The sequence below is a fragment of the Bos taurus genome, chromosome 2, assembly GCF_002263795.3.
Source record: "Bos taurus isolate L1 Dominette 01449 registration number 42190680 breed Hereford chromosome 2, ARS-UCD2.0, whole genome shotgun sequence".
Taxonomy (NCBI): Eukaryota; Metazoa; Chordata; class Mammalia; order Artiodactyla; family Bovidae; genus Bos; species Bos taurus.
This window is the reverse complement of record NC_037329.1, coordinates 14,981,542-15,006,153: the sequence shown is the minus strand read 5'-3', so window position 1 is coordinate 15,006,153 and position 24,612 is coordinate 14,981,542. Positions and strand designations below refer to the sequence as shown.

Below are 24,612 nucleotides of genomic sequence, written 5' to 3'. Positions count from 1 at the left end.
GGTCGTGTATGGATGTGAGAGTTGGACTGTGAAGAAAGCTGAGCGCCGAAGAATTGATGTTTTTGAACTGTGGTGTTGGAGAAGACTCTTGAGAGTCCCTTGGACTGCAAGGAGATCCAACCAGTCCATTCTGAAGGAGATCAGCCCTGGGATTTCTTTGGAAGGAACTCCAGTATACTTTGGCCACCTCATGCGAAGAGTTGACTCCTTGGAAAAGACTCTGACTCTGGAAGGGACTGGGGGCAGGAGGAGAAGGGGACGACAGAGGATGAGATGGCTGGATGGCATCACTGACTCAATGGACGTGAGTCTCAGTGAACTCCGGGAGTTGGTGATAGACAGGGAGGCCTGGTGTGCTGTGATTCATGGGGTCGCAAAGAGTCGGACACAACTGAGCGACTGATCTGATCTGATCTGAAGCAAGCTGGACAGAAAACAACAAATATATCATTTACACATGGAATCTAAAAAAAATAAGGATACAAATGAACGTATTTATAAACAGAAATAGATTTACAGATATAGAGAACAAATTTATGCTTACTAAAGGATATAGGGATAAATTAGGATTAAGGGATTAAATTATACATACTCTATATACAAAAATAGATAAGCAACAAGGACCTACTGTCTAGCACAGGGAACTACACTAACTATCTTGTAATAACACACAATGGAAGAGACTGTAAAAAAAGAATATATACATATATATAAAAATCACTTTGCTGTACACCTGAAACTAACACAACTTTGTAAATCAACTACCTTTCAATAAAAATATTAAAAAAAATTTTTTTAAGTCAAAAATATAAAAAAACTTTTTTAAGTGACATGCATAATTTTAATGTCCAACTCAACTGCTAATAAACCAAAATCTTAAATCTTTTTTTTTTGGGGGGGTGTTTCAAAGAAAAATACCCATACTTCAGACATAAGGTCTGCAGAAAATAATTTGTCCCTAAGGAAACAAGTGTTGTCAGCTCAAACTGTTCACAACGAAATGTCTGAAGTTCATACTTTTGACATATAACAAATATTCATTTCAACGCAACTGTTATATTCTTAATTTCCAACTTATTTTTCCTTATATCATTTGGCAGCATAACCAAATAAAACTTCACATCATTCTGTTCTCCTGATAACAATAATTCTACCTGGTTCATGATAATATAATTAATATAGTTTGGATTTTTTTTTACACCCCAAAATTTGTTTAACCCTTAATTTCTTGCACAAGACAAAATAAATATTAAACAAACTATTGTTTAGAAGCCCCAGTTTTTACTATTAAGGAAAGAATCCTCTGAAAATCAAAATTACTATCATATGGAAAATAGATTTGACATCTTTGGGAAACTGGGAAAAATTGGTCTTAGAAATAAAAGCCAAATATTTAAGTAATTTTGCTATTTTCTTCATTTTTCATACCTAAAAACTGAGGATGGCTATTGAAGTAGAAGCTAAGAGCAGACTACATTACAAGGACAAAGTTTACTTAATCAAAGTGGTTCATTCACATTTGCCTACTTCATGAAATTAGCATTTAGAAATGAAATAGAAAAATATGATATTGGAACTAACTCAATCAAATGTGGGCTAAAATTACCTTTGTCAATTGTCTCGGAGTAATAAACATTACAAATAAATTAGCAAAACCAAAACCATTACAAGTAAATTAGCAAAGTCTAACAATAAAATTCAATAGTCCTATGATAAAAGAGCTATTCATTATTTTTTAACCATTCCTTTTATTTTGTAGTTCTGGCTTTTATCTTCTCTGCCTATTTTAATACACAAGTATTACCCAACATTCTGTACTACCTCTTTACAATATTTCATCTATTCCCATCACATCAGCTCTTCTTCACCTCTTCATGCGTCCCTCTCAAACTGCCAGCCTGTTGAACATCTCCAACAGATGTCATATATGCCAAATGTGTCAAACAGAATGTTTTTCCCTCAAATCAACCAGTGTCCCAATTTCACTGTTTATGATATTAGCATTCTCCAACTTACTTGAGCATAAAGCTTTAGATTTTTTAAAAAATATTTTACTTCATTTTCACACCATTCTAAGTCCTCCACTGAAGATCAACCAATGCAACTGCTGAAAATCTTTGTTTCAAGGAGTCCTAAATATCAGCGCACTTTGTTTTATCTTCCTGTATGGGGTGATAACCTGTCAGAAAGCCTATGAATACACTTTAAAGTGTAGATTGTAGTAGCTAGAGGAGAGGTTGGCTCATGGTTTAGAGAAGCTTGCAATTCATCATTTCTAGGAGCAGCAGCAGCAGGAAATCCACATATGCAGAGACTGGATCACACCCTAATTGGATAAAAATTGATGTATCTAGTGTACACACATGCTATACTAGATGTGCCTGTTTATCTTCACATCACGGCTATAAATAAAGCAGAAAAGACTGTTAAAGGACTTTCACCACAATGACTACATATTAGATTTATTGGTGACTGCATTTCAGCCTTAATGTTTTTTTTTAAATTTTATTTTTAAACTTTACATAATTGTATTAGTTTTGCCAAATATCAAAGTGAATCCGCCACAGGTATACATGTGTTCCCCATCCTGAACCCTCCTCCCTCCTCCCTCCCCATACCATCCCTCTGGGTCGTCCCAGTGTACTAGCCCCAAGCATCCAGTATCGTGCATCGAACCTGGACTGGCAATTTTTTCTTACATGATATTTTACATGTTTCAATGTCATTCTCCCAAATCTTCCCACCCTCTCCCTCTGCCACAGAGTCCATAAGACTGTTCTATACATCAGTGTCTCTTCAATGGTTATGATCCCTATTAATTTTTTCATATCTTCATTGTGGTCCTTAACACGTTTATTACAATACAAGTTTTCCTGTTTGTCTCCTAGGGCAAGAGTGTTCTATACAGGATTACATCTCATTCTTTTTTGTATTTCCATTACTGAACACAGTGCCTGATCCCAAACATGTGTTGGATGAATTAACTTATATTTACTAGTAGTCAATAAAGTTATGGTGACTTCTCTATATTAATAAAAAAAGATACTGTGCTCAATTGTGTAAAGAATTGAAATGTAAAAGATCTTAATTCTTTCACATAAAAATAGAAAAACAGAAACAGTTCTAAGACATTTTTTGTATTTAGAAATTCTGTTTTTAATTTTTTAATATAAATTTATTTATTTTAATTGGAGGTTAATTACTTTACAATATTGTATTGGTTTTTAACCTAGTCACTCTTTGTCAAAATCTTAAAACTTCAAGTAATTGAGAGTTCATTTTGTCCTCTTTTTAGTGCTGGCAATTTGTTCTTTCTTCAAAAATTCATTACATCCTATCCATTGCTCCAGTTCAAAATATAAATTTCCACACTTGAAAATAACATTTGATATCCAAATATCCTAAAGATTGTAACTATTAGACTAAAAAGTCAACGAGTTTAGGTTTTAATACCTTCTTCGTGTTTATCTCAGTAGAAGAATAAGCTGGGGCGGGGGGCGCGGGGGGAAGACTGACAGGAAAAATCATTTGGTGATTAAAGACAACATTCAAAATAAATAAAACAAAATATGCATTTTATTTAAATCCACTGTTTTGCACAGAACTAGTTTAAAACAATTTTTGGACTTAAAATAGTAATATATAAAATTCAAGTCATTTATATTTTTTTGATGCAAAGTTCTATCACCCACCAAACTTAAGTTAGGTCCGTTTCAAACACAATTCCTTAATTGGTGACTTTTTTTCTTTTTTTTAATTTTTTTGGAAACCAACAACCACTCATCTGCCAGACCTGACCCAGTATATGTAGTAGACCATAGGGACAATGGACGTGAGACAGAGAGAGAATCCACAAACAAACCCAACTCTGGGGAAGTCAGAACCAAAGAGGACCAGGAAGACGTAAACAATCACCCTGAACCCAGAAAGACCAGGAAAGACACAGACCACCTCCACTTACAGAACGAGTCCTGATCCAATTGTAAATATTTGACTCTCAGGCAATAGGCACTTCTATGAACCCGTGGATTGCATGGCTTTGAAAGTGAAGAAAATATCAAGAAAAATGTCTTAAGACTGCAACCTTAAAAAAGGAAGTATCAGTATCATGCAGCATTTGGTAGAGAGCTTTGGAGCCTTAAGAGTGCATCTGTTGCATAACGAAGCTGACCCAGGACTGTCTTCCTGGGGCTTGGAGATAGTAGTTGGCTTCTCCTAAAGGAGCTACTGAGACGACTCAGGGGCAGAAATGGTTAACAGTCATTCATTCAAATCACCTTGATTCAGTTCCTTTATTTTTACTAGATGATTTCAACTCTGTTGTGTTTGCACTGGTTGATTTCAAAAGTCAATCTATTTGCTCATCAGCAAAATTGCTCTGTCCTCCAGGACAATGCCAAAGAATATGATCTCATGTATTTCACTAACTCCAAAAATTATCAAAGTCAATGATACAAAAAGTAACATTTTCAAAGGAGGATAGCCTAAGAAATATGTAGTTTATTCATCTCTCTAATTAGCTTAGATTTTAATTCTGGATCAAACCAAAACATTACTCATTAAGCTGAACAAATATTTGGATAGTATTTCTGTGGGGTGTGTGTGTTTGGACAAGTTCCTTTTCTTTAATAAAATTGCTTTTACTAAACTGAGCTTTGTTGGGATGCCCCCTGCTTGCTTGCTGCTGGTTTTTATGGATGAGATACGTTGCGGAAGTTGTCTCTCATATCACTCAGCCACCTTTCACAAGCCCCAGGGAAGAAGATTTCTTCAAGACCTTCAGTTCAAGGAAGAGCTTTGACTCTCCTGAACAAATGACCCATTCCTATTTTATAGACTATGGAAGTCCCATGAACACTTGCCCATGTAAGGGAAATTTAATTCAATTAAGTTTTCATTTTCATTTAACTTCTTTTTATCTCTTCTCAAATGAATTTAAAATAAAAATGCTGTAAAAGACCCACTGTTAAAGTGGAATGCTTTTAGTTAAATGTATATAAGTCTGAATTTGGCAATAAGGAGTTCATGATCTGAGCCACAGTCCGCTCCCGGTCTGGTTTTTGCTGACTGTATAGAGCCTTTCCATATTTGGCTGCAAAGAATATAATCAATCTGATTTCGGTGTTGACCATCTGGTGATGTCCATGTGTAGAGTCTTCTCTTGTGTTGTTGGAAGGGGGTGTTTGCTATGACCAGTGCATTCTCTTGGCAAAACTCTATTAGCCTTTGCCTTGCTTCATTCTGTATTCCAAGGCCAAATTTGCCTTGTTACCCAAGATGTTTCTTGACTTCCTACTTTTGCATTCCAGTCCCCTATAATGAAAAGGACATCTTTGGGGGGTGTTAGTTCTAAAAGGTCTTGTAGGTCTTCATAGAACTGTTCAACTTCAGCTTCTTCAGCGTTACTGGTTGGGGCATAGACTTGGATTACCGTGATATTGAATGGGAGCTGACGGTGGCCCAAATCATGAACTCCTATTGCCAAATTCAGACTTAAATTGAAGAAAGTAGGGAAAACCACTAGACCGTTCAGGTATGACCTAAATCAAATCCCTTATGATTATACAGTGGAAGTAAGAAATAGATTTAAGGGACTAGATCTGATAGATAGAGTGCCTGATGAACTATGGAATGAGGTTCGTGACATTGTACAGGAGACAGAGATCAAGACCATCCCCATGGAAAAGAAATGCAAAAAGGCAAAATGGCTGTCTGGGGAGGCCTTACAAATAGCTGTGAAAAGAAGAGAAGTGAAAAGCAAAGGAGCAAAGTAAAGATATAAGCATCTGAACGCAGAGTTCCGAAGAATAGCAAGGAGAGATAAGAAAGCCTTCCTCAGCGATCAATGCAAAGAAGTAGAGGAAAACAACAGAATGGGAAAGACTAGAGATCTCTTCAAGAAAATTAGAGATACCAAGGGAACATTTCATGCAAGGATGGGTTCGATAAAGGACAGAAATGGTATGGACCTAACAGAAACAGAAGATATTAAGAAGAGGTGGCAAGAATACACAGAATAACTATACAAAAAAGATATCCACGGCCAAGATAATCACGATGGTGTGATCACTCACCTAGAGCCAGACATCCTAGTGAAGTCAAGTGGGCCTTACGAAGCATCACTTGGAACAACGCTAGTGCAGGTGATGGAATTCCAGTTGAGCTATTTAAAATCCTGAAAGATGATGCTGTGAAAGTGCTACACTCAATATGCCAGCAGATTTGGAAAACTCAGCAGTGGCCACAGGACTGAAAAAGGTCAGTTTTCATTCCAGTCCCAAAGAAAGGCAATGCCAAAGAATGCTCAAACTACCACACAATTGCACTCATCTCACATGCTAGTAAAGTAATGCTCAAAATTCTCCAAGCCAGGCTTCAGCAAATCGTGAACCATGAACTTCCAGATGTTCAAGCTGGTTTTAGAAAAGGCAGAGGAACCAGAGATCAAATTGCCAACATCCACTGGATCATGGAAAAAGCAAGAGAGTTCCAGAAAAACATCTATTTCTTCTATATTGACTATGCCAAAGCCTTTGACTGTGTGAATCACAATAAACTGTGGAAAATTCTTCAAGAGATGGGAATACCAGACCACCCGACCTGCCTCTTAAGAAACCTGTATGCAAGTCAGGAAGCAACAGTTAGAACTGGACATGGAACAACAGACTGGTTCCAAATAGGAAAAGGAGCACGTCAAGGCTGTATATTGTCACCCTGCTGATTTAACTTATATGCAGAGTACATCATGAGGAACCCTGGGCTGGAAGAAACACAAGCTGGAATCAAGATTGACCGGAGAAATATCAATAACCTCAGATATGCAGAAGACACCACCCTTATGGCAGAAAGTGAAGAGGAACTCAAAAGCCTCTTGATGAAAGTGAAAATAGAGAGTGAAAAAGTTGGCCTAAAGCTCAACATTCAGAAAACGAAGATCATGGCATCCGGTCCCATCACATCATGGGAAATAGATGGGAAAACAGTGGAAACAGTGTCAGACTTTATTTTTGGGGGCTCCAAAATCACTGCAGATGGTGATTGCAGCCATGAAATTAAAAGATGCTTACTCCTTGGAAGGAAAGTTATGACCAACCTAGACAGCATATTCAAAAGCAGAGACATTACTTTGCCAACAAAGGTCCGTCTAGTCAAGGCTATGGTTTTTCCAGTGGTCATGTATGGATGCAAGAGTTGGACTGTGAAGAAAGGTGAGCGCTGAAGAATTGATGCTTTTGAACTGTGGTGTTGAAGAAGACTCTTGAGAGTCCCTTGGACTGCAAGGAGATCCAACCAGTCCATTCTAAAGGAGATCAGTCCTGGGTGTTCTTTGGAAGGACTGATGCTAAAGCTGAAACTCCAATACTTTGGCCACTTCATGTGAAGAGTTGACTCACTGGAAAAGACCCTAATGCTGGGAGGGATTAGGGGCAGGAGGAGAAGGGGACGATAGAGGATGAGATGGCTGGATGGCATCACTGACTCGATGGACGTGAGTCTGAGTGAACTCCGGGAGTTTGTGATGGACAGGGAGGCCTGGTGTGCTGTGATTCATGGGGTCACAAAGAGTCAGACACGACTGAGTGACTGAACTGAATACACACACATACACACACACACACACACACACATATATATATATCTCCTCCCTCAGTCTCTCTCTATATAAATAGATATGTATATATATACATTATGTTTCTAGAGAGATGGACCAAACTTTGGCCTCTGTAGTTTCCTGTTTTCTTAATCAGGTTTCCTTACACTTGAACGGACCATTTAGTAACAGGTCTCGTAGTTCTAATAGGTCACTTCAACCCATCTTCTATACGTACAACCACATCAGCTGACTGCACTTGACCAACTTGGGTCCTCAGTCTTCTCGATCAATGATTTCTGGCCTGAAAACTTAACATCACCATGTGCCTGCTCTTTGTCTGGCACCCAGATCTATCCTGAATCATCTCTACCCCAAGCTGTGCATCAACAACAGCTGCCTCTACCCTAGTTAACCTGGGAAACAGGAAAAAATGGCCAAAAAAAGAAGAAAACAAGATTTATAAGTCTGTGAGAAAAAAATCCTAAAACTCAGTTTGACTAGATACTTTCAGAAATCTAATGTGCTTTATATATTCAGTTCAGTCGGTCAGTCATGTCTGACTCATTGTGACCCCATGGACTGCAACACGCCAGGCCTCCCTGTCCATCATCTACTCCCGGAGTTTACTCAAACTCATGTCCATTGAGTCAGTGATGCCATCCAACGAACTCATCCTCTGTTGTCCCCTTCTCCTCCTGCCCTCAATCTTTCCCAGCATCAGGGTCTTTTCTAATGAGTCAGTTCTTCGCATCAGGTGGCCAAAGTTTTGGAGTTTCAGTTTCAGCATCAGTCCTTCCAATTAATATTCATGACTGATTTCCTTCAGGATGGACTGGTTGGATCTCTTTGCAGTCCAAGGAACTCTCAAGAGACTTCTCCAATACCACAGTTCAAAAGCATCAATTATTTGGCGCTTAGCTTTCTTTATAGTCCAACTTCATATGTATATTCATGTATACTTTATTTAATATATAAAGTATAAATATCGTTCAAAAATTTAAGATACACTGAATTCATAAGGACATAACATTCTAGAAAATATTCTCTTTTCTCTGGATATTACCTTTAGGAAAAGCTACCCTGAAGTATAAACAATTTAAATTATCTTTAAAAAAAATGTTATTCTTATTAGATGACCGCATATAAATCAATGAAGTTAGAATACTCCCTTACACCATGTACAAAAATTTAATTCAGTTCAAAATGGCTTAAAGACTTAAATATAAGACACAACACCACAAAACTCCTAGAATAGCAGATAAGCAAAACATTCTGTGACACAAATTGCACTGTTTTCTAAAGTCAGTCTCTCAAGGTAAAATAAATAAAAGCAAAAATAAACAATGAGACCTACTGAAACTTATGAGATTTTTCACACCAAAGGAAACCATAAACAAAACAAAAAGACAAACTACAGACTGGGAGAGAGTTGCAAAAATGTACAAACAGTCCATACAACTCAATTTCAAAAAACAATACTTTCAAAAAATAGGCACGAGACCTGAACAGACTTTTCTCCAGAGAAGACATACAGATAGCCAACAGGCAAATGAAAAGATGCTCAATATCATTAATTACTTGAGCAATAGAAAACTACAATGAGGTATCACCTCACACAGGTCAGAATGGCCATCATCAAAAACTCTACAAATATATGCTGGAGAGGGTGTGTTGAAACAAGAACCCTCCTACACTGTTGGTGGGAATGTAAATTGGTGCAGCCATTATGAAGAACAATATAGAAATTCATTAAAAAAACTAAACACAGAGTTACTGTCTAATCCAGCAATCCCACTCCTGGGCATACATCCAGAAAAACTAACTGCTCTAATTCAAAAAGGTACACGCACCCCAGTGTTCACGGAGGCACTGCATACAATAGCCAAGACACAGAAGCAACCTCAGGGCCCATCAACAGACGAAGGGATAAAGAAGACATGGGTTTGTGCGGGGATGTGTGTGTGTGTGTGTGTGTGTGCATCCTAACTTCAGTCGTGTCCAACTCTTTGTGATGCTATGGACTGTAGCACACCAGGCTCCTCTGTCCATGGGATTCTCCAGGCAAGAATATTGGAGTGGGTTGCCATGCCCACCTCCAGGGGATCTTCCTAACCCAGGGATCAAATCTGAGTCTCTTAAGTTTCCTGCACTGACAGGCAGATTGTTTATTACTAGTGCTACCTGGGTGTATATACATACATATATATGTATGTATATATACACAGACACATATATGTAAATGTGTGTATATTTATATATGTATATGTTTGTAATGGAATACTATTCAGCCATTAAAAAAGAATGAAATAATGCCACTTGCAGCATCATGAATAGACCTAGAGATTGTCATACTAAGTGAAGAGAAAAACAAATACCATATGATATTACTTATTATATGGAATCTAAAAAGTGGACAAATGAACTTACTTAAAAAATAGAAACACAGGGTCCAAAGGGGAAGGGGGAGGGATAAATCAGGAGTATGGGATTAATAGATGCACACTAACATATATAAACTAAACAGTAATTTATTATATTTCACAGGGAACTATATTCAGGATCTTGTAATAACCAACAATGGAAAACAATAGGAAAATATACACACACACACATATAAAACTAAATCACTTTGCTGTATACCTGAAACATAATATTGTAAATCAATTATATTTAAATTAATAAAAACTGTTACTCTTAAGTCATCCAGTATATATATTCTCTTGCTATCAATGTGTAGGTACAAGAAAAATAAATTCTAATATAAGCTCAAAAGAAACACTAATAGAAAAACAAATATCATTTTAAAAGCAGCTTCCAAGAGAACAATATTATTTAAGAAGTGTTTTACTTCAGATTATCAAAGCTTCTTCATGGAAGCAGTCATTCAACGCTTACTTCCTAAGTCATTCTATAAGGTCAGTACTACCTTGATATTAAAGTCAGAAAGATACTAAAAGTAGAAAAATAAAAACTACACACAAATATCCCTAATGAATAGTAATGTTAAAATACTAGCAGGCCAAATTCAGTAAAATATGAAAAGAATTATATACTATGACTATTTGGGATTTATTGCTGGAATGCAAGGATGGTTCAACCTATTAAAAATCAGTGTAGAACACCACATTAACAGAATGAAAAGAAAAAGTTATATGATTGTTTCAATTAATGTAGAAAAAGCATGTGACCAAATTCAACACCTTTCATGCTAAGAACATTTAACAGACTAGAAATAGATAGTAGCCTGCACCAAGCTCCTCCATCCATGGGATTTTCCAGGCAAGAGTACTGGAGTGGGTTGCCATTGCCTTATCCTGGGAATCTTCCTGACCCAGGGATCGAACCCAGGTCTCCCGCATTGTAGACAGACGCTTTACCGTCTGAGCCACCAGGGAAGTCCAAAATAGAAACAAACAACCTCAATATAATTAAGGGTTATTGATAAATATGATACCATGTTTAGATTAATAACCTACATCAAGGAAACGAGACTCATTAAAAATTTCCATAAGGAGTACTTACCTGCCAAAATTTTCTTGAACTGTCTAAACCATATGTCACAGTGGTCTTCACTTAAATTAATAAGATCAAGTGTAGAATCCTTTAATTTATTTTTTTCCGTTTTCAAACATATGAAGAGAGTGATTCCTAATAAAGTACCACTTCCCTGCTGTTTAATTGAATAACGCCGTTTCAGTTTGACAGAGAATATGTCCTTGAGTTCAACAAATTCTTCTTTATGTAGAAAATCATACTTGGAATCACCTGAAAAGAAATTAAAATTTCAAGTCAAAACCATTGTGTTTATATTCTTGTATGTATGAATAATAAATAGTGAAAAAACTCAAAAATATTTATCATCTGATTATGCTTTATGTCAAGTCCTATATGAGATGGGGAGGGAAAAAAGGAAAAATTAGGTCCATTATCCCATAGATAGAAAAAAATGGAAGAGAGTCCCTGCCACACATATTCAATGCATGAAGAATTCCAGGAACAAAAACAAAGCAACATTTCAGTAATAATAAATTAGTATCATGCAAGAGGCTTCCTGTTACTTACAGGGACAGAGTAAAGTAATGGAAAGAAAAGGATTCACTAACAGAAGTGAGTTTAAGACAGGCTGTTGAAGGCAAAATGAAAGGGAAAGAAAATGTACATTTTTGGTAGAGATGCATGTGCAAAAAGGAAATGGTGAGATTACTGTGAGTAGAAAACAATGAATTCCTGCCAATCTAAAAAGAAAGATCCACCTGAATCTCACTATGCTGTTGTTGTTGTTGTTTATAAACTTATATCTCATGACTTGATGGATGAAATAGAAGGAAATTAAAGAAGAATAACAATAATCTTTTTGGGAGATACCCGAAAAGGCATCTACTGCAATGAAGGTTCTGAATCAAAACAAAATTATAGTGAAGGAATTAATCTTTGATCTTTGTGGCTTTTGGCTTCCTTGAAGGTGGTTTATAAGAAAAAGAAATGATTCAGACCTCGTGTTTCTTTCCCTGAAGATTTTTAAGGATTAGCAGAAGGAAAAGTTTGAAATTCACGTTAGGAGTCAATGAAAAGTGAGATAAATACACTGAATTATTTTGTTTCATTGATTTAGTATCCAAAACAGTTTAACATGGCTATTACTATATATCATTCAGTTCAAGAAACTTCTGTTGAAAGCTTTGTGTTAAACACTATGCAGAATGCAAGAGAGAGAAGTTCTACTACCTGCTCCTGAGTGGCCATTATTTATTGGGATTAAAATAGATATTTAAAGTAGATATAATTGGGATATACATAAAAGAATTCTGGTGTCTCAGAGGGTCATATGAATTTTTATCAGAAAACCCAGGAAAAGAATTTGAACTGGACACTTTTACAGAGTTCAGTTCAGTCACTCAGTTGTGTCCGACTCTTTGCGACCCCATGAATTGCAGCACGCCAGGCCTCCCTGTCCATCACCAACTCCCGGAGTTCACTCAAACTCATGTCCATCAAGTCGGTGATGAGAAGGCAAACAATGAATTTCTGTGTGCAGCGGAAGAGTGAGAGTAGACAGAAGCTAGCAGCACATACAAGCACACTGTCAGTTCTGTGTGCAGCGGAAGAGTGAGAGTAGACAGGCAAGTTAGCAGCACATACAAGCACACGTGTCAGATCTGTGTACAGCGGAAGAGTGAGAGTAGACAGAAGTTAGCAGCACATACAAGCACACGGGTCAGTGTGTGCTGTGCCCACTGTATTTTGGTATTTCTTTCATGAACCTTGGCTTCATCTTAAATATGGTCCTTTCCATCATTGTACAATGGTTGCCAGTGAATTTGAATTTGGTTCTTTATTCAAATCTAGTGGGAGAGGAAGAGGTGTGCATATATGAGAGATTCAACATGTTTTAATCCTGAACAAAGATTAAAACTTTTTGTTATTCATTGTCCTAATGTTATGCTTCACCTGGAACACTTACTCTCTTAATCAAGACCCTTCCCAGGGGATGTGGTGGGACCCCCTTCTCCTAAAGGCTGAGGACACCTGAACTGAAGTTGGGAAGGCTCCCAAAAAGGTGCAAAAGAGGAAGTCTGAGTCCAGATTTATCATGAGTCCATGACAAATCTTCATGCTACACTCGGGAGTTTGCTCATTGTGCATTGATCCCAAGGTGCTGTACATTTTTCACCATAACACTGCAATTTAGTTTAGCAAAGATGATTATGTCATCAGGATAAAGATTAGAAAACACGAATGAGACATTGGAGGAGTGGAAACCAATCTACGAGGCTTGAACTAAGGTAGAGGAAGTAATAGAAATGTGCTTTCCTTTTTAATAATTGCACTGGAGAGAAAAATATTATGCTTAGAAGTTTTTTCCCCTAAAATTTAGATCTTATTGAATATTACATTTAACATAAAATTAGAATATTACATAAATGCAGATTTAGAATTTATTTATATATTTTTGCAGAATGGATAATTACTAGCTGCCTAACATTCCTCCTACAGGCAAGATATAAAATTCCATCTTTTGCTTCAGTTCAGTCACTCAATTGTGTCCCACTCTTTGTGACCCCCATGGACTGCAGCACGACAGGATTCCCTGTCCATCACCAATTCCTGGAGCTTGCTCAAACTCATGTGCATCGAGTCTGTGACGCCATCCAACCATCTCATCCTCTGTCGTCCCCTTCTCCTCCCGCCTTTAATCTTTCCCGTCATCAGGGTCTTTTCCAATGAGTCAGTTCTTCACATCAGGTGGCCAAAGTATTGGAGCTTCAGCATTAGTCCTTCCAATGAATATTCAGGACTGATTTCCTTTAGGACTGACTGGTTGGATCTCCTTGCAGTCCAAATAGCTAAGAGTCTTCTCCAATACCACAGTTCAAGAGCATCAATTCTTTGGCACTCAGCTTTCTTTATGGTCCAATTCTTACATCCATACACGACTACTGGAAAAACCATAGCCTTGACTAGACAGACCTTTGTTGGCAAAGTAATATCTCTGCTTTTTAATATGCTGTCTATGTTGATCATAGCTTTTCTTCCAAGAAGCAAGTGTCTTTTAATTTCATAGCTTCAGTCACCATCTGAAGTGATTTTGGAGCCCCAAAAAATAGTCTGTCACTGTTACCATTGTTTCCCCATCTATTTGCCTTGAAGTGATGGGACCAGATGTCATGATCTTTGTTTTGTGAATGTTGAGTTTTAAGCCAGTTTTTTCACTCTCCTCTTTCACTTTCATCAAAAGGCTCTTTCATTCCTCTTTGCTTTCTGCCATTAGGGTGGCATCAACTGCATATCTGAGGTTATTGATATTTCTCCCAGCAATCTTGATTCCAGCCTATGCTTCATCCAGCCTGGTATTTTGCATGATGTACTCTGATATAAGTTAAATAAGCAGGCTGACAATATATAGCCTTGACGTACTCCTTTTCCAATTTGGAACCTGTCTGTTGTTCCATGTTCAGTTCTAACCATTGCTTATTGACCTGCATACATGTTTCTCAGGAGGCAGGTAAGATGGTCTGGTATTCCAATTTTGGTATGTATATTGCCTAAACTTGCTTCCCTGGTGGCTCAGATGGTAAAGAATCTGCCTGCTATGCAGGAGACAAGGGTTCAACCCCTGGGTTCGAAAGATCCCCTGGAGAAGGGTATAGCAACCCACTCCAGTATTCTTGCCTGGGAAATCCCATGGACAGAGGAGCCTGGTTGGCTATAGTCCATGGGTTAGCAAAGAGTCTGATACAACTGAGCAAGTGAGAACAATCTTATAATATTCATTATAAGCTTGTGTCTCACATTAATTTTTATGTAATCAAACATACAACAAATAAGACCTCCAAAGGGGTCAGGTAGGAAGGGAGGCAAGGATCACTGAGGGGAAAAAAATGAAAAGGATGAAATATATATTTTTTCACAAGTCCTATATTATAGCCTGAATTCCTTGCCATGTGTACTTTACTTTGGCAGTAAACAATTCAATGACTATTCCTATTTAAAATCTCTTGTAATTGCAAATTTAAAGATACTGAAACAACAACCAAGATCCAACTTAGTAGAATTTATGGAAACAGGGCAAGAATACCTAATATTACTCTTACTATTCTCAACATTCTGGTCACTATCATACACAAGGAAAATTAAATAAAAACTGATGGTGGAAGGGCTAGAGGGAGAGATGGAACTGTGCTACTTATAGACAGTATCACAATATATTCAAAAAACCCCAGAGAATCTATTTGAAATCATTAGAATGAATAAGAATAGCCAATAAGGAAGCTGGTTACAAATATATCAATAGCTAGAAAGAAAGAATATTGGGGATAAAGAGACCCAATGCAAATTATTATCTAGGAACAAATTTATCAAAATGATCCTGGACTTGTTTGGGTAGAAAAGGCCATACAAAATAAATTGAGAGACAAATGAAGGCATATCAAGTTCCAAGATTACATTATTTTTATGCTAGTATTCTCATTATTAATTACTTATAATGCAATTCCAGTCAAAATCGAAATGGTATTTTCTTTGATATAAGGAGCAAGGAACCTTATCAAATGATTTGTAAATTTCCTTGGAATAAATAATGAAGAAAAATGTTTTAATAGTAATGAGGAGAAGTACATACCAGCCAGGTAATATAAAGTTATAATAATTAAAACATCTAGAAATAGATAAATGAATGGTCCAAAGAAATATTTGCATATATTTTAAAAGTCACAAATGTGATAATGGTAGTATCCAAAATCAGTGAGGAATATTTAGTAAAAGATGATTTAGAACTGGTTCATCTTTAAAAAAGAAAAGAAAAACTAGATCTCTGTTTCATGATATACACCAATATTTCTAGATTACAAAGAACTTTATATAACCATAAACTAGTAAAGCCATAGTACGGCAATAAAGGCAGACATAGACTGAGATGCATAACATAAAGGTTATTTAATGCCAATAAGGTCCTAAAGACCCATAAATAGAAGTCATAAACAAAATCCAACTGGGAAGAAATATTTGCAACATACGACAGTTAAATAATCTATTTAATCAAGAAAAGAAACACTTCAGTGGAAGAGTACATTAAAGACACAGGCAGGCATTTCACAAAAGAAGAAATGCAAATTGACCAATGAACATATGAGAAAGTTCAATCTAATTAGTAATCAAAGAAATGCAAATTAAAACAACAAGATACCACTTTTTGCCTTTTAGATTGGCACAAGATCAAAAATAACGCTCATTGATGGTATGGGCAAAGGGAACCAGTCCCAGCGCCGGTGGGAATGCAAAAATGGTAACTGCTGGAGAACAAGTTGGGAATACTTATCAAAAGATTTCAAAATGTTAATTGCAGCAGTATTTATAATAGCAAAACTATTTGAAGCAGTATTCATGTTCTTCAATAGGAGAATTGCTTAATCATAATCTGCAACTCACAATGAGAAAATTAGATCTTTGTGTGTTGATGTGGAAAGACATCCATATTGAGGTATGAGTAAGTGGAATAAAAAGCAAATGACAATAATCTGAGAGGCTGATCTCACTTTCATTAAAAGGAGAAAATAATCCACACAGAAAACATACAACAAACAGTAGTTATCAATGAAAACAGAGATATAAAGGAGTATAAGATTAATTTTTACTTATAAACATTCCTTTCTGTAATCAGCATTATATTTTATCAGTTTCTTAAAAGGAGAAAAGGGAAAATGCTTTAAAATATGCATATTTTTGATCGAGCAATTTACTTCCAGGAATTTATCCTAAGGGAATAGATAATATGCACAATTTAGCTAGAAGAATGCTTACCCAAGCATTATTTGAGTGAAACTTGGAAATAACCTAAATGTGACCTAACAGACTATTGGTTTTGGAAAATGAAGCATATTCATATACTATAATGCTATTCAGCCATTAAAGTGTAGCAATCTGACTAGAAAAGTGTCTAAAACAGTGTACCACATTTCCATTACTGTTTTGTATATATTTATTGAATGCATAATGTATGTGGAATGTATTTCCATATGCACATATGTATGACGATGCATATGAAAACTTGGAAGGAGAGTGAGATTGTGAATTAGTTTGCGTATATGAATTTCTAATTTTCCTACAATGGAAATATTTCTGTAATCAACTGAAAAAGATGGTTTTCTTGCTCATCCTAAAATAGTTCCTGATCATATTATTCATTTTAATCTTTAAAATCCCATTTTCTAAAATGTAAGGGAAGCTAATATTTAATTAGCATGTGCTATATGCCAGACATTGCCCTCAGCACTTAACATCTATTATCTCATTTAATCCTTACACTACCCAAGGCAGACGCTTTTTCCTAAAAAGAAGGAATTCAGGCCACAGCATTTAAGTATCTTGTCCATGGTCATACAACTGGTAGGAGCCAGATCCAAGATCTAAATCCAAGTACTTTGGTCCTTACCAACACTGCACAGAAGTAAGGACCTTCTTGAAGTAAACACACACCCATCTGACCTTCTGGATCTGTTTTTTATTCTGCTGCTGCTGCTAAGTCACTTCAGTCGTGTCTGACTCTGTGCGACCCCATAGACAGCAGCCCACAACACTGGAGTGGGTTGCCATTTCCTTCTCCAGTGCATGAAAGTGAAAAGTGAAAGTGAAGTCGCTCAGTCGTGTCTGACTCTTAGCAACCCCATGGACTGCAGCCTACCAGGCTCCTCCATCCATGGGATTTTCCATGCAAGAGTACTGGAGTGGGGTGCCATTGCCTCTAACTAGATCCTAGGAAAACAGCAAAATCACTCATGTGTCTTAACTGAGTAGTAGACTTGATCCTTAAACAACCCAGGGTTGTTTAAAGGTACATCCTCAAGTGTCATCAAAAATCCACATATAACTTATAGCCATCCCTCCATATTCATGGTTCCTCCCATCCGTGGTTCCACGTCCAAGAATGCAAACAAGCACCATTTACTACTGATAAAAATTTGCATATATGTGGACAAACGTGGTTCAAACATGTTATTCAAGCATCAACTGTACTTCATTCAAAACTTCATGGTGAGCTTCAAGGAAATGGAAGGTTAGACTCTAGCAACCAGGAGCTGACAGAATTGAAAATTCTGAAAAGGCCTGTAACTCTGAATTGTATTTCCTGCTTTCCCTGCTCAGACTTCTAACCTTTTCCCACATTTGCCTACAGATTCACATTTGAGGTTTTCACATGCCTGATCTCTTCGCCAGTGTGACAAGAGGAAGCTAAGAGGAAGCACTACAGAAACATTTTGTTTTCATTTGAAATGAAAATAAAATTGATTTGTGAATAAAATAGTTTTTGCTTGCTTTTCAAATTTCTAACAATAGATAAGTGTTCTTCAGCACTCTGTTTTCCTCAGCAGCTATAGGAATCTCTCAGGTGCCAATTTCCTACGTAGAAATTCTGGTCTATTATTCATTTCTTCAACGTCAGTCATTTACACAACATGAGTAAATCAGCCCATTTCTCTCTAATCACAGGAAACACCTGATTTTAAACAAAACTGTTTCCTAACATATGCGAAGATGTGTATATAACTAGTTTTATGAAAAATTGTTTTCTTCTGAATATAGTCTTTAGGAATAAAACTCATTAGAATTGTGTGAACTTGAATTTAAAATGGTTTTATTTAATGGCTTGCTGCTGCTGTTAAGTCACGTCAGTTGTGTCTGACTCTGTGCGACCCCATAGACGGCAGCCCACCACGCTCCCTCGTCCCTAGGATTCTCCAGGCAAGAACACGGGACTGGCTCGGAACTGTCTAAACATTGTTTATCCATTATCAGATTAGATGGTGCTTGTCTGTGTCTTTGTTTTGTTTTTGAAGTTCTTAAGATATAAGCAGTGGACCAGCTGGCTCTGTCGGGTAGCAGGACACTGGCTTCCAAGACTTGAAAGAGAGCTAAGGCCAAAGGGGCCTCAGGTTTCTAGGTGGAGAGCCCTCAGGCTAACCCCCAGTGAGCTGAAGGTTCTAGAGATGTCGAGAGGATAAGCTGAAAATCTAAGAAGGTCATTGTCTCCCCTTTACCCCCACACCAAAACACTTAACTCTTTGAAACACAGTTAGAAAATACAAATATTGATGAGAAATATGATTAAAGAGAAAAAAAGAAACCATATTCAGAGTGAAGACTATTATTTTGGGGTCTATTAAAATCAACCACTTACCTATACCTCTTTATAAATAAAAGCTTAAGAAAGACTCAGACTCTTATTCTCTATGTGAATCAGAAAAATACTGCTTTTGGTTTATAAACTATTTTATTTATAAATGCTGAAACATATTTAGGTCTTTTATCTCTGCCTAATCGTTCATCTGTAAGATAGCCACTTCCAGCACCACACAGCAACCTCTGTTAACAGGATAACCAGTTTCTGCCACGAATAAAAGCAAATGCTTTCATAATTGTATGCAAAAGCCACATTTCCATGCACAACCTAAGTATGTAAAAGAGGAGCTAAAAAATTTTTTTAAACATACTTGGGGGGATATAATTTAAATGTAACTTTACTTTAATGCTAAAACTTACCTTTATTGGTAAAAAATATGAAGTTAAACTTTATAAATTGATATTTGATAACATTAGAAAAACATGAAAATCATCTACAGACTTTTTTTCCAGTTTAGGAGCATTAAAACCTTACAGATGATATGCAATTTTTCTTTGTGGCATGTGGTTTATTATTTGAAATCTATTGGTTCATTAGGATCATATTGGTGATAGCTAGTTGTTTCAGAACATTAACTGTCCTCTCACATTACTTACAGAGATGCTGGGGACCATCTGTTCCAGCATGGGATTTAAGTATATGTCTATTGGATATCATGCTATTTATTTAATTCGGCACCCACTTCCTATTGTTGTATTTTCTTGAGGGGAAAAGTCAATTTAATTACAGGGAATAAAGATAACCTCTCCTGGCAGGTTACCCTGTCAGCATGAGAGCAAAGCAGGACCTGCTTAAAGTAGGTTAGGGTGGCTAACAAGAACAGTAAAACCAACAACACTTAAGAATATTTAGCAAAGGTTTAACAGAAATAGAACAGTGAATGGCACTTTTAAAAATATTACTGTAAGCCCAGGGCTTGTCTAAATCAATCTTGGCACATCTGTCTGATGCAGACCGTAAACAGGATTAGAGCTGGATTTATCTGCTTGGCGCTAATTGTGCTCACAGTTCCTGCACATGTCCACTCTTTAAAATACTGCCCGAAAAACAAGCCTGCCTGATAGACAGCTCCCACAACAGAGTGCAGACACACACTTATGGTATATTAGATGGTTAAGCAATGTGATGTCTAACAATTTTTTTTTTTTTTGGCTCTTCAGAATTACTTATCTAATCCCCTAATTAAAAATACAAAATTCTGTTTGAATACACCACATACTGAGATAAATCTGTGAAGCAAGGGACCAATAAATTTGAATACACTTTAATTGTAAGAAGAAAACACAATTTAATTGTTAATAATCAGGTTAAACCAGGGTTTAAATAAATAGGGCTGCTCCAGTAATTTACTGAAAACCATCACAGTGCATTACAATCCTCAAGAATTCTGACTTAACATTTGTTAGCATAAAAGCTTAAGTTCCTAAATATAAACACTTATCAAGAATGACAAGAAATAGAATTATCTTGTAAAAGAATACCAAAAAGTCACATTTTTGTCATACCAAATACAAAAAATTAATGCTCAATTTCCATCTGCAATTTTTTCCCCACTTATTTCTAGTTATTTCTATCACGTATAAATAGCTTAGGGACTTCTCTTAAGAACTTAAGTGCCCAAAGATACATAAGTACTTTTGCATAAAGTCCAAAATGAACTTAGTCAAATAATTTAAATATTATTCTTTGTTTTGATTATTTGAAATATAGACAATAAATATATAATTCTTTATTCAGAACATTGAATGTCTATGCTACAAAGTGACAATAACAATTTTAAATTACATAGTCTATGTTTAATCACAAATACCACATAAATTCAGTATATTTAAAAATAGTATAATTGAAAATTTAGTATAGTATAATTGAATATATAATATACATATAATATAATATAATATAATATATATTATATAGTATAATATATTATACTACAGTATAATAGTATAATTGAAACTTTCTATTGACAAATTTCTATTCTAAGCTCTATCTTGGAACTCATGTTCCAAATAGCAAACTCTTAGAAATCAATTTTTTCCCTAAATCTATAGCATTAATAAAATGTTCATACTTATAACACTGTTTTATACAAATAATGGCAAAATTGGCAAATTAGGGCAACCATTTAAATATCCTCAGCATGTCTTCTCAGAAGGTATAGAGGATCAAAATGATTTTTATAATAATACTAAAGATGTTATTTGCCTTTTTCACTGTGCTGACATTTGAAAAGGAATAGTGGTTAAAACATCTGGTGTCACCATGAATCAAGGAAGTGACACTAAATTTCACTAATAATTGTTGCATTCTTCATCACTTCAAACTCACAGTTTAAAAAATATATATCACTTAACTGTCCTTGATGAAGCAGTAACACTCTAATTTTTAAAAATCTCTACCCTTTAGTAATTTCTTTTTTACATGTATTATGTGTCATATGGGAACTGTACAAAAAAGCATTTCAGCTACAAATGAAAGTTCTCTTCAGGAAAAGAACTCATGCCATTCATGCTGTGACTAGCTCGATTTTGTTCAGAAAATCATTTTTGCTTGAAAGATGGGACTAAAAAACTATTATATGCAAGTATGAGTATTTGGTAAATGTTTTCTGGGAACTGAGCAAAGTGAGCCAGTCACTCAAGCAAAACAACTAAGAATGCTGTCAATGACAAAATTCCAACTTTCAAGCAAAAATCAGAATTTTGTAAAACCTGTATCTGCCACGGTGAGCTTGACAGCTTCCCAGTATTTAAAGAATCTTATGCTGATATTGGCAGTGATGTTAATATATCTGATAGTTTAAAGATTTATATAATTAAATGTGTCAACATTTGGAAGCTCTATATAACTCAGTAGACCAATTTTTCCAAATACTCAATGCAGGATATTATAAAATTATGCATAACTAAAGACTCAAAGTGCAAGACAGACCAACAAATTTTCAAATAGCAAACTACAGAAGGTTAACTGATATGTTTACAGATTCTGCTATGTAACTAACATTTAAGAAATTAGCACTTACCAAGTTTTACTGTAGTATCAAAGAATATCCACAATTACCTGAAAACATTATTTAAAATACTTTCCTGTTCTAAACAAATATCTGTGTGAAATTGGATTTTTCTTATATACTTTAACAAAAACAAATACATTCACAACAAACTGAAGGCAGAAGCAATCTTGAAAACTCAGCTATCTTTTATTAAATCTTTCTGTTAAGGAACACTGTGTCTTCTAAAAAAAGATTTGCAAACTGTAGTCAAGAAGATGACACTGATTTTTTAATTGTTTTGGAAAATAGTTATTTTTAGTCCAAACATTATTTATGTTAAAATGCAATGGACTTATTACTGTTATTTTTAATGAATATTTTAAATGTTTAACTTCTAATATGGTAAATATCAGGGGTATTATATATACACAAAGGTTCTTTGTGGTTTTCAACAATTTAAGAGTGTAAAGGGCTTCCAAGACTAAAAACACTCAAGAAACTCTGGACCTATCTATACTATTATGAAGACAGGCCTAAGCTTAAGAAAATGCAGCCTTAAAATGTCATGATTTACGCATTTTTATCTTTCATCATTTTGTATCAGTTTAAGATTTTACTACTAATTTTTTTAGACTGTGCAACAAGTCCCTACTACATATGAAACCTAGTGAACTAAAAGAGCAATTCAAAATTTCATATTCTATAGCATGAGTTTATCATGCAATTGTTTGGGTTTTGTCATTTTCCTTCAGTAAGAGCACTCATGTGCATCTCTTGGAATTGTGTATTACCTGATTTATTATCTAGTTATACATTTGTCCCTGTTATTTTACACATCTACATACATTTCTACTCCTTAGGGAAAACATTCATAAATGGGCAGTCTCTGAGAATGGTATTTAGGTCAGTCAAAAGTAACTGTGGTTTTGCACTGTTGAATTTTGCCATTTGATATCGGAATACATTCTTAAATTAATGTGGTTACGTACACATCATTTTAAGGTGCATTCCTCGATTTATGTCTTTTGCTAATGAATTGATGTTAGACAAGAAGCAGATTTGTGTGATTTTCTTATTTGAGTTCAAAATGGGTCATAAAGCAGCAGAGACAACTAGCAGTGTCAACAACACACCTGGCCCAGGAACTGCTAATGAATGTGTACTGCGGCAGGGTTCAACAAGTTTTGCAAAGGAGACGAGAGCCTTGATGAGGAGCGTAGTGGCCGGCCATCAGAAGTTGACAACGACTAACTGAGAGATCCTCTTACAACTGCAAGAGAAGTTGCCCAAGAACTCAACCTCGACCATTCTATGGCTGTTTGGCACTGGAAGCAAACTGGAAAGGTGAAAAAGCTTGATAAGTGGGTGCCTCATGAGCTGACCGAAAATCAAAAAATCATTTTGAAGTGCCGTCTTTTCTTATTCTACACAAGAGCAATGAAACATTTCTCCATCAGATTTTGGCATGTGACAAGAAGTGGATTTTACACAACAACCAGTAACAACCAGCTCAGTGGCTGCACGGAGAAGAAGTTCCCAAGCACTTCCTAAAGCCAAACTTTCACCAAAAAAATGTCACGGTCACTGTTTGATGGTCTGAGGCCAAATTCATCCACCACAGCTTTCTGAATCCCAGCTAAACCATTATATCTGAGAAGTATGCTCAGCAAATGGATGAGATGCACCAAAAACTGCAATACCTGCAGCCAGCACTGGTCAACAGAAAGGGCCCAGTTCTCTGTGACAACTCCTGACCTCACGCCACACAACCAACGCTTCAAAAGCTGAATAAATGGGCTACGAAGTTTTGCCTCATCTACCATATTCACCTGACCTCTTGCCAACCGACTACCACTTCTTCAAGCATCTTGACAACTTTTTGCAGTAAAAATGCTTTCATAACCAGGACAACACAGAAAATGCTTTCCAAGAGTTCATCAAATCCCAAAACATGAATTTTTTTGCTACAGGAGTAAAGTTATTTCTCACTGGCAAAAATGTGCTGATTGTAGTGATTCCTATTTTGATTAATAAAGATGTGTTTGAGCCCAGTTATAGTGACTTAAAATTCAGGGTCTGAAACTGCAATTACTTTTGCACCAACATAAATACTATTCTAGAGACCAACAGAAAATATAAGCTTAATTCATCTTATGGCTAACAAACACATGAAAAGATGCTCAACATCACTCATTATCAGAGAAATGCAAATCAAAACCACAATGAGGTACCATCTCATGCCAGTCAGTATGGTTGCTATCAAAAAGTCTACAAACAATAAATGCTGGAGAGGGTGTGGAGAAAAGGGAACCCTCTTACACTGGTGGTGGGAATGCAAACTGGTACAGCCAC

General features: G+C 36.1%; 1 protein-coding gene across 3 annotated transcripts in view; it reads right to left on the bottom strand.

Annotated features, from left to right (window-relative positions):
* Nucleotides 1-24,612, bottom strand: part of CERKL (ceramide kinase like) — a 142,613-nt gene that overhangs the window by 77,953 nt on the left and 40,048 nt on the right. For all 3 annotated transcript variants that reach the window (XM_024979832.2, XM_024979844.2, XM_024979821.2), the window contains one exon: nt 11,117-11,359. In XM_024979832.2, coding sequence (XP_024835600.2) covers nt 11,117-11,359 — 243 coding nt within the window. The remainder of the gene's footprint in view (nt 1-11,116; nt 11,360-24,612) is intronic.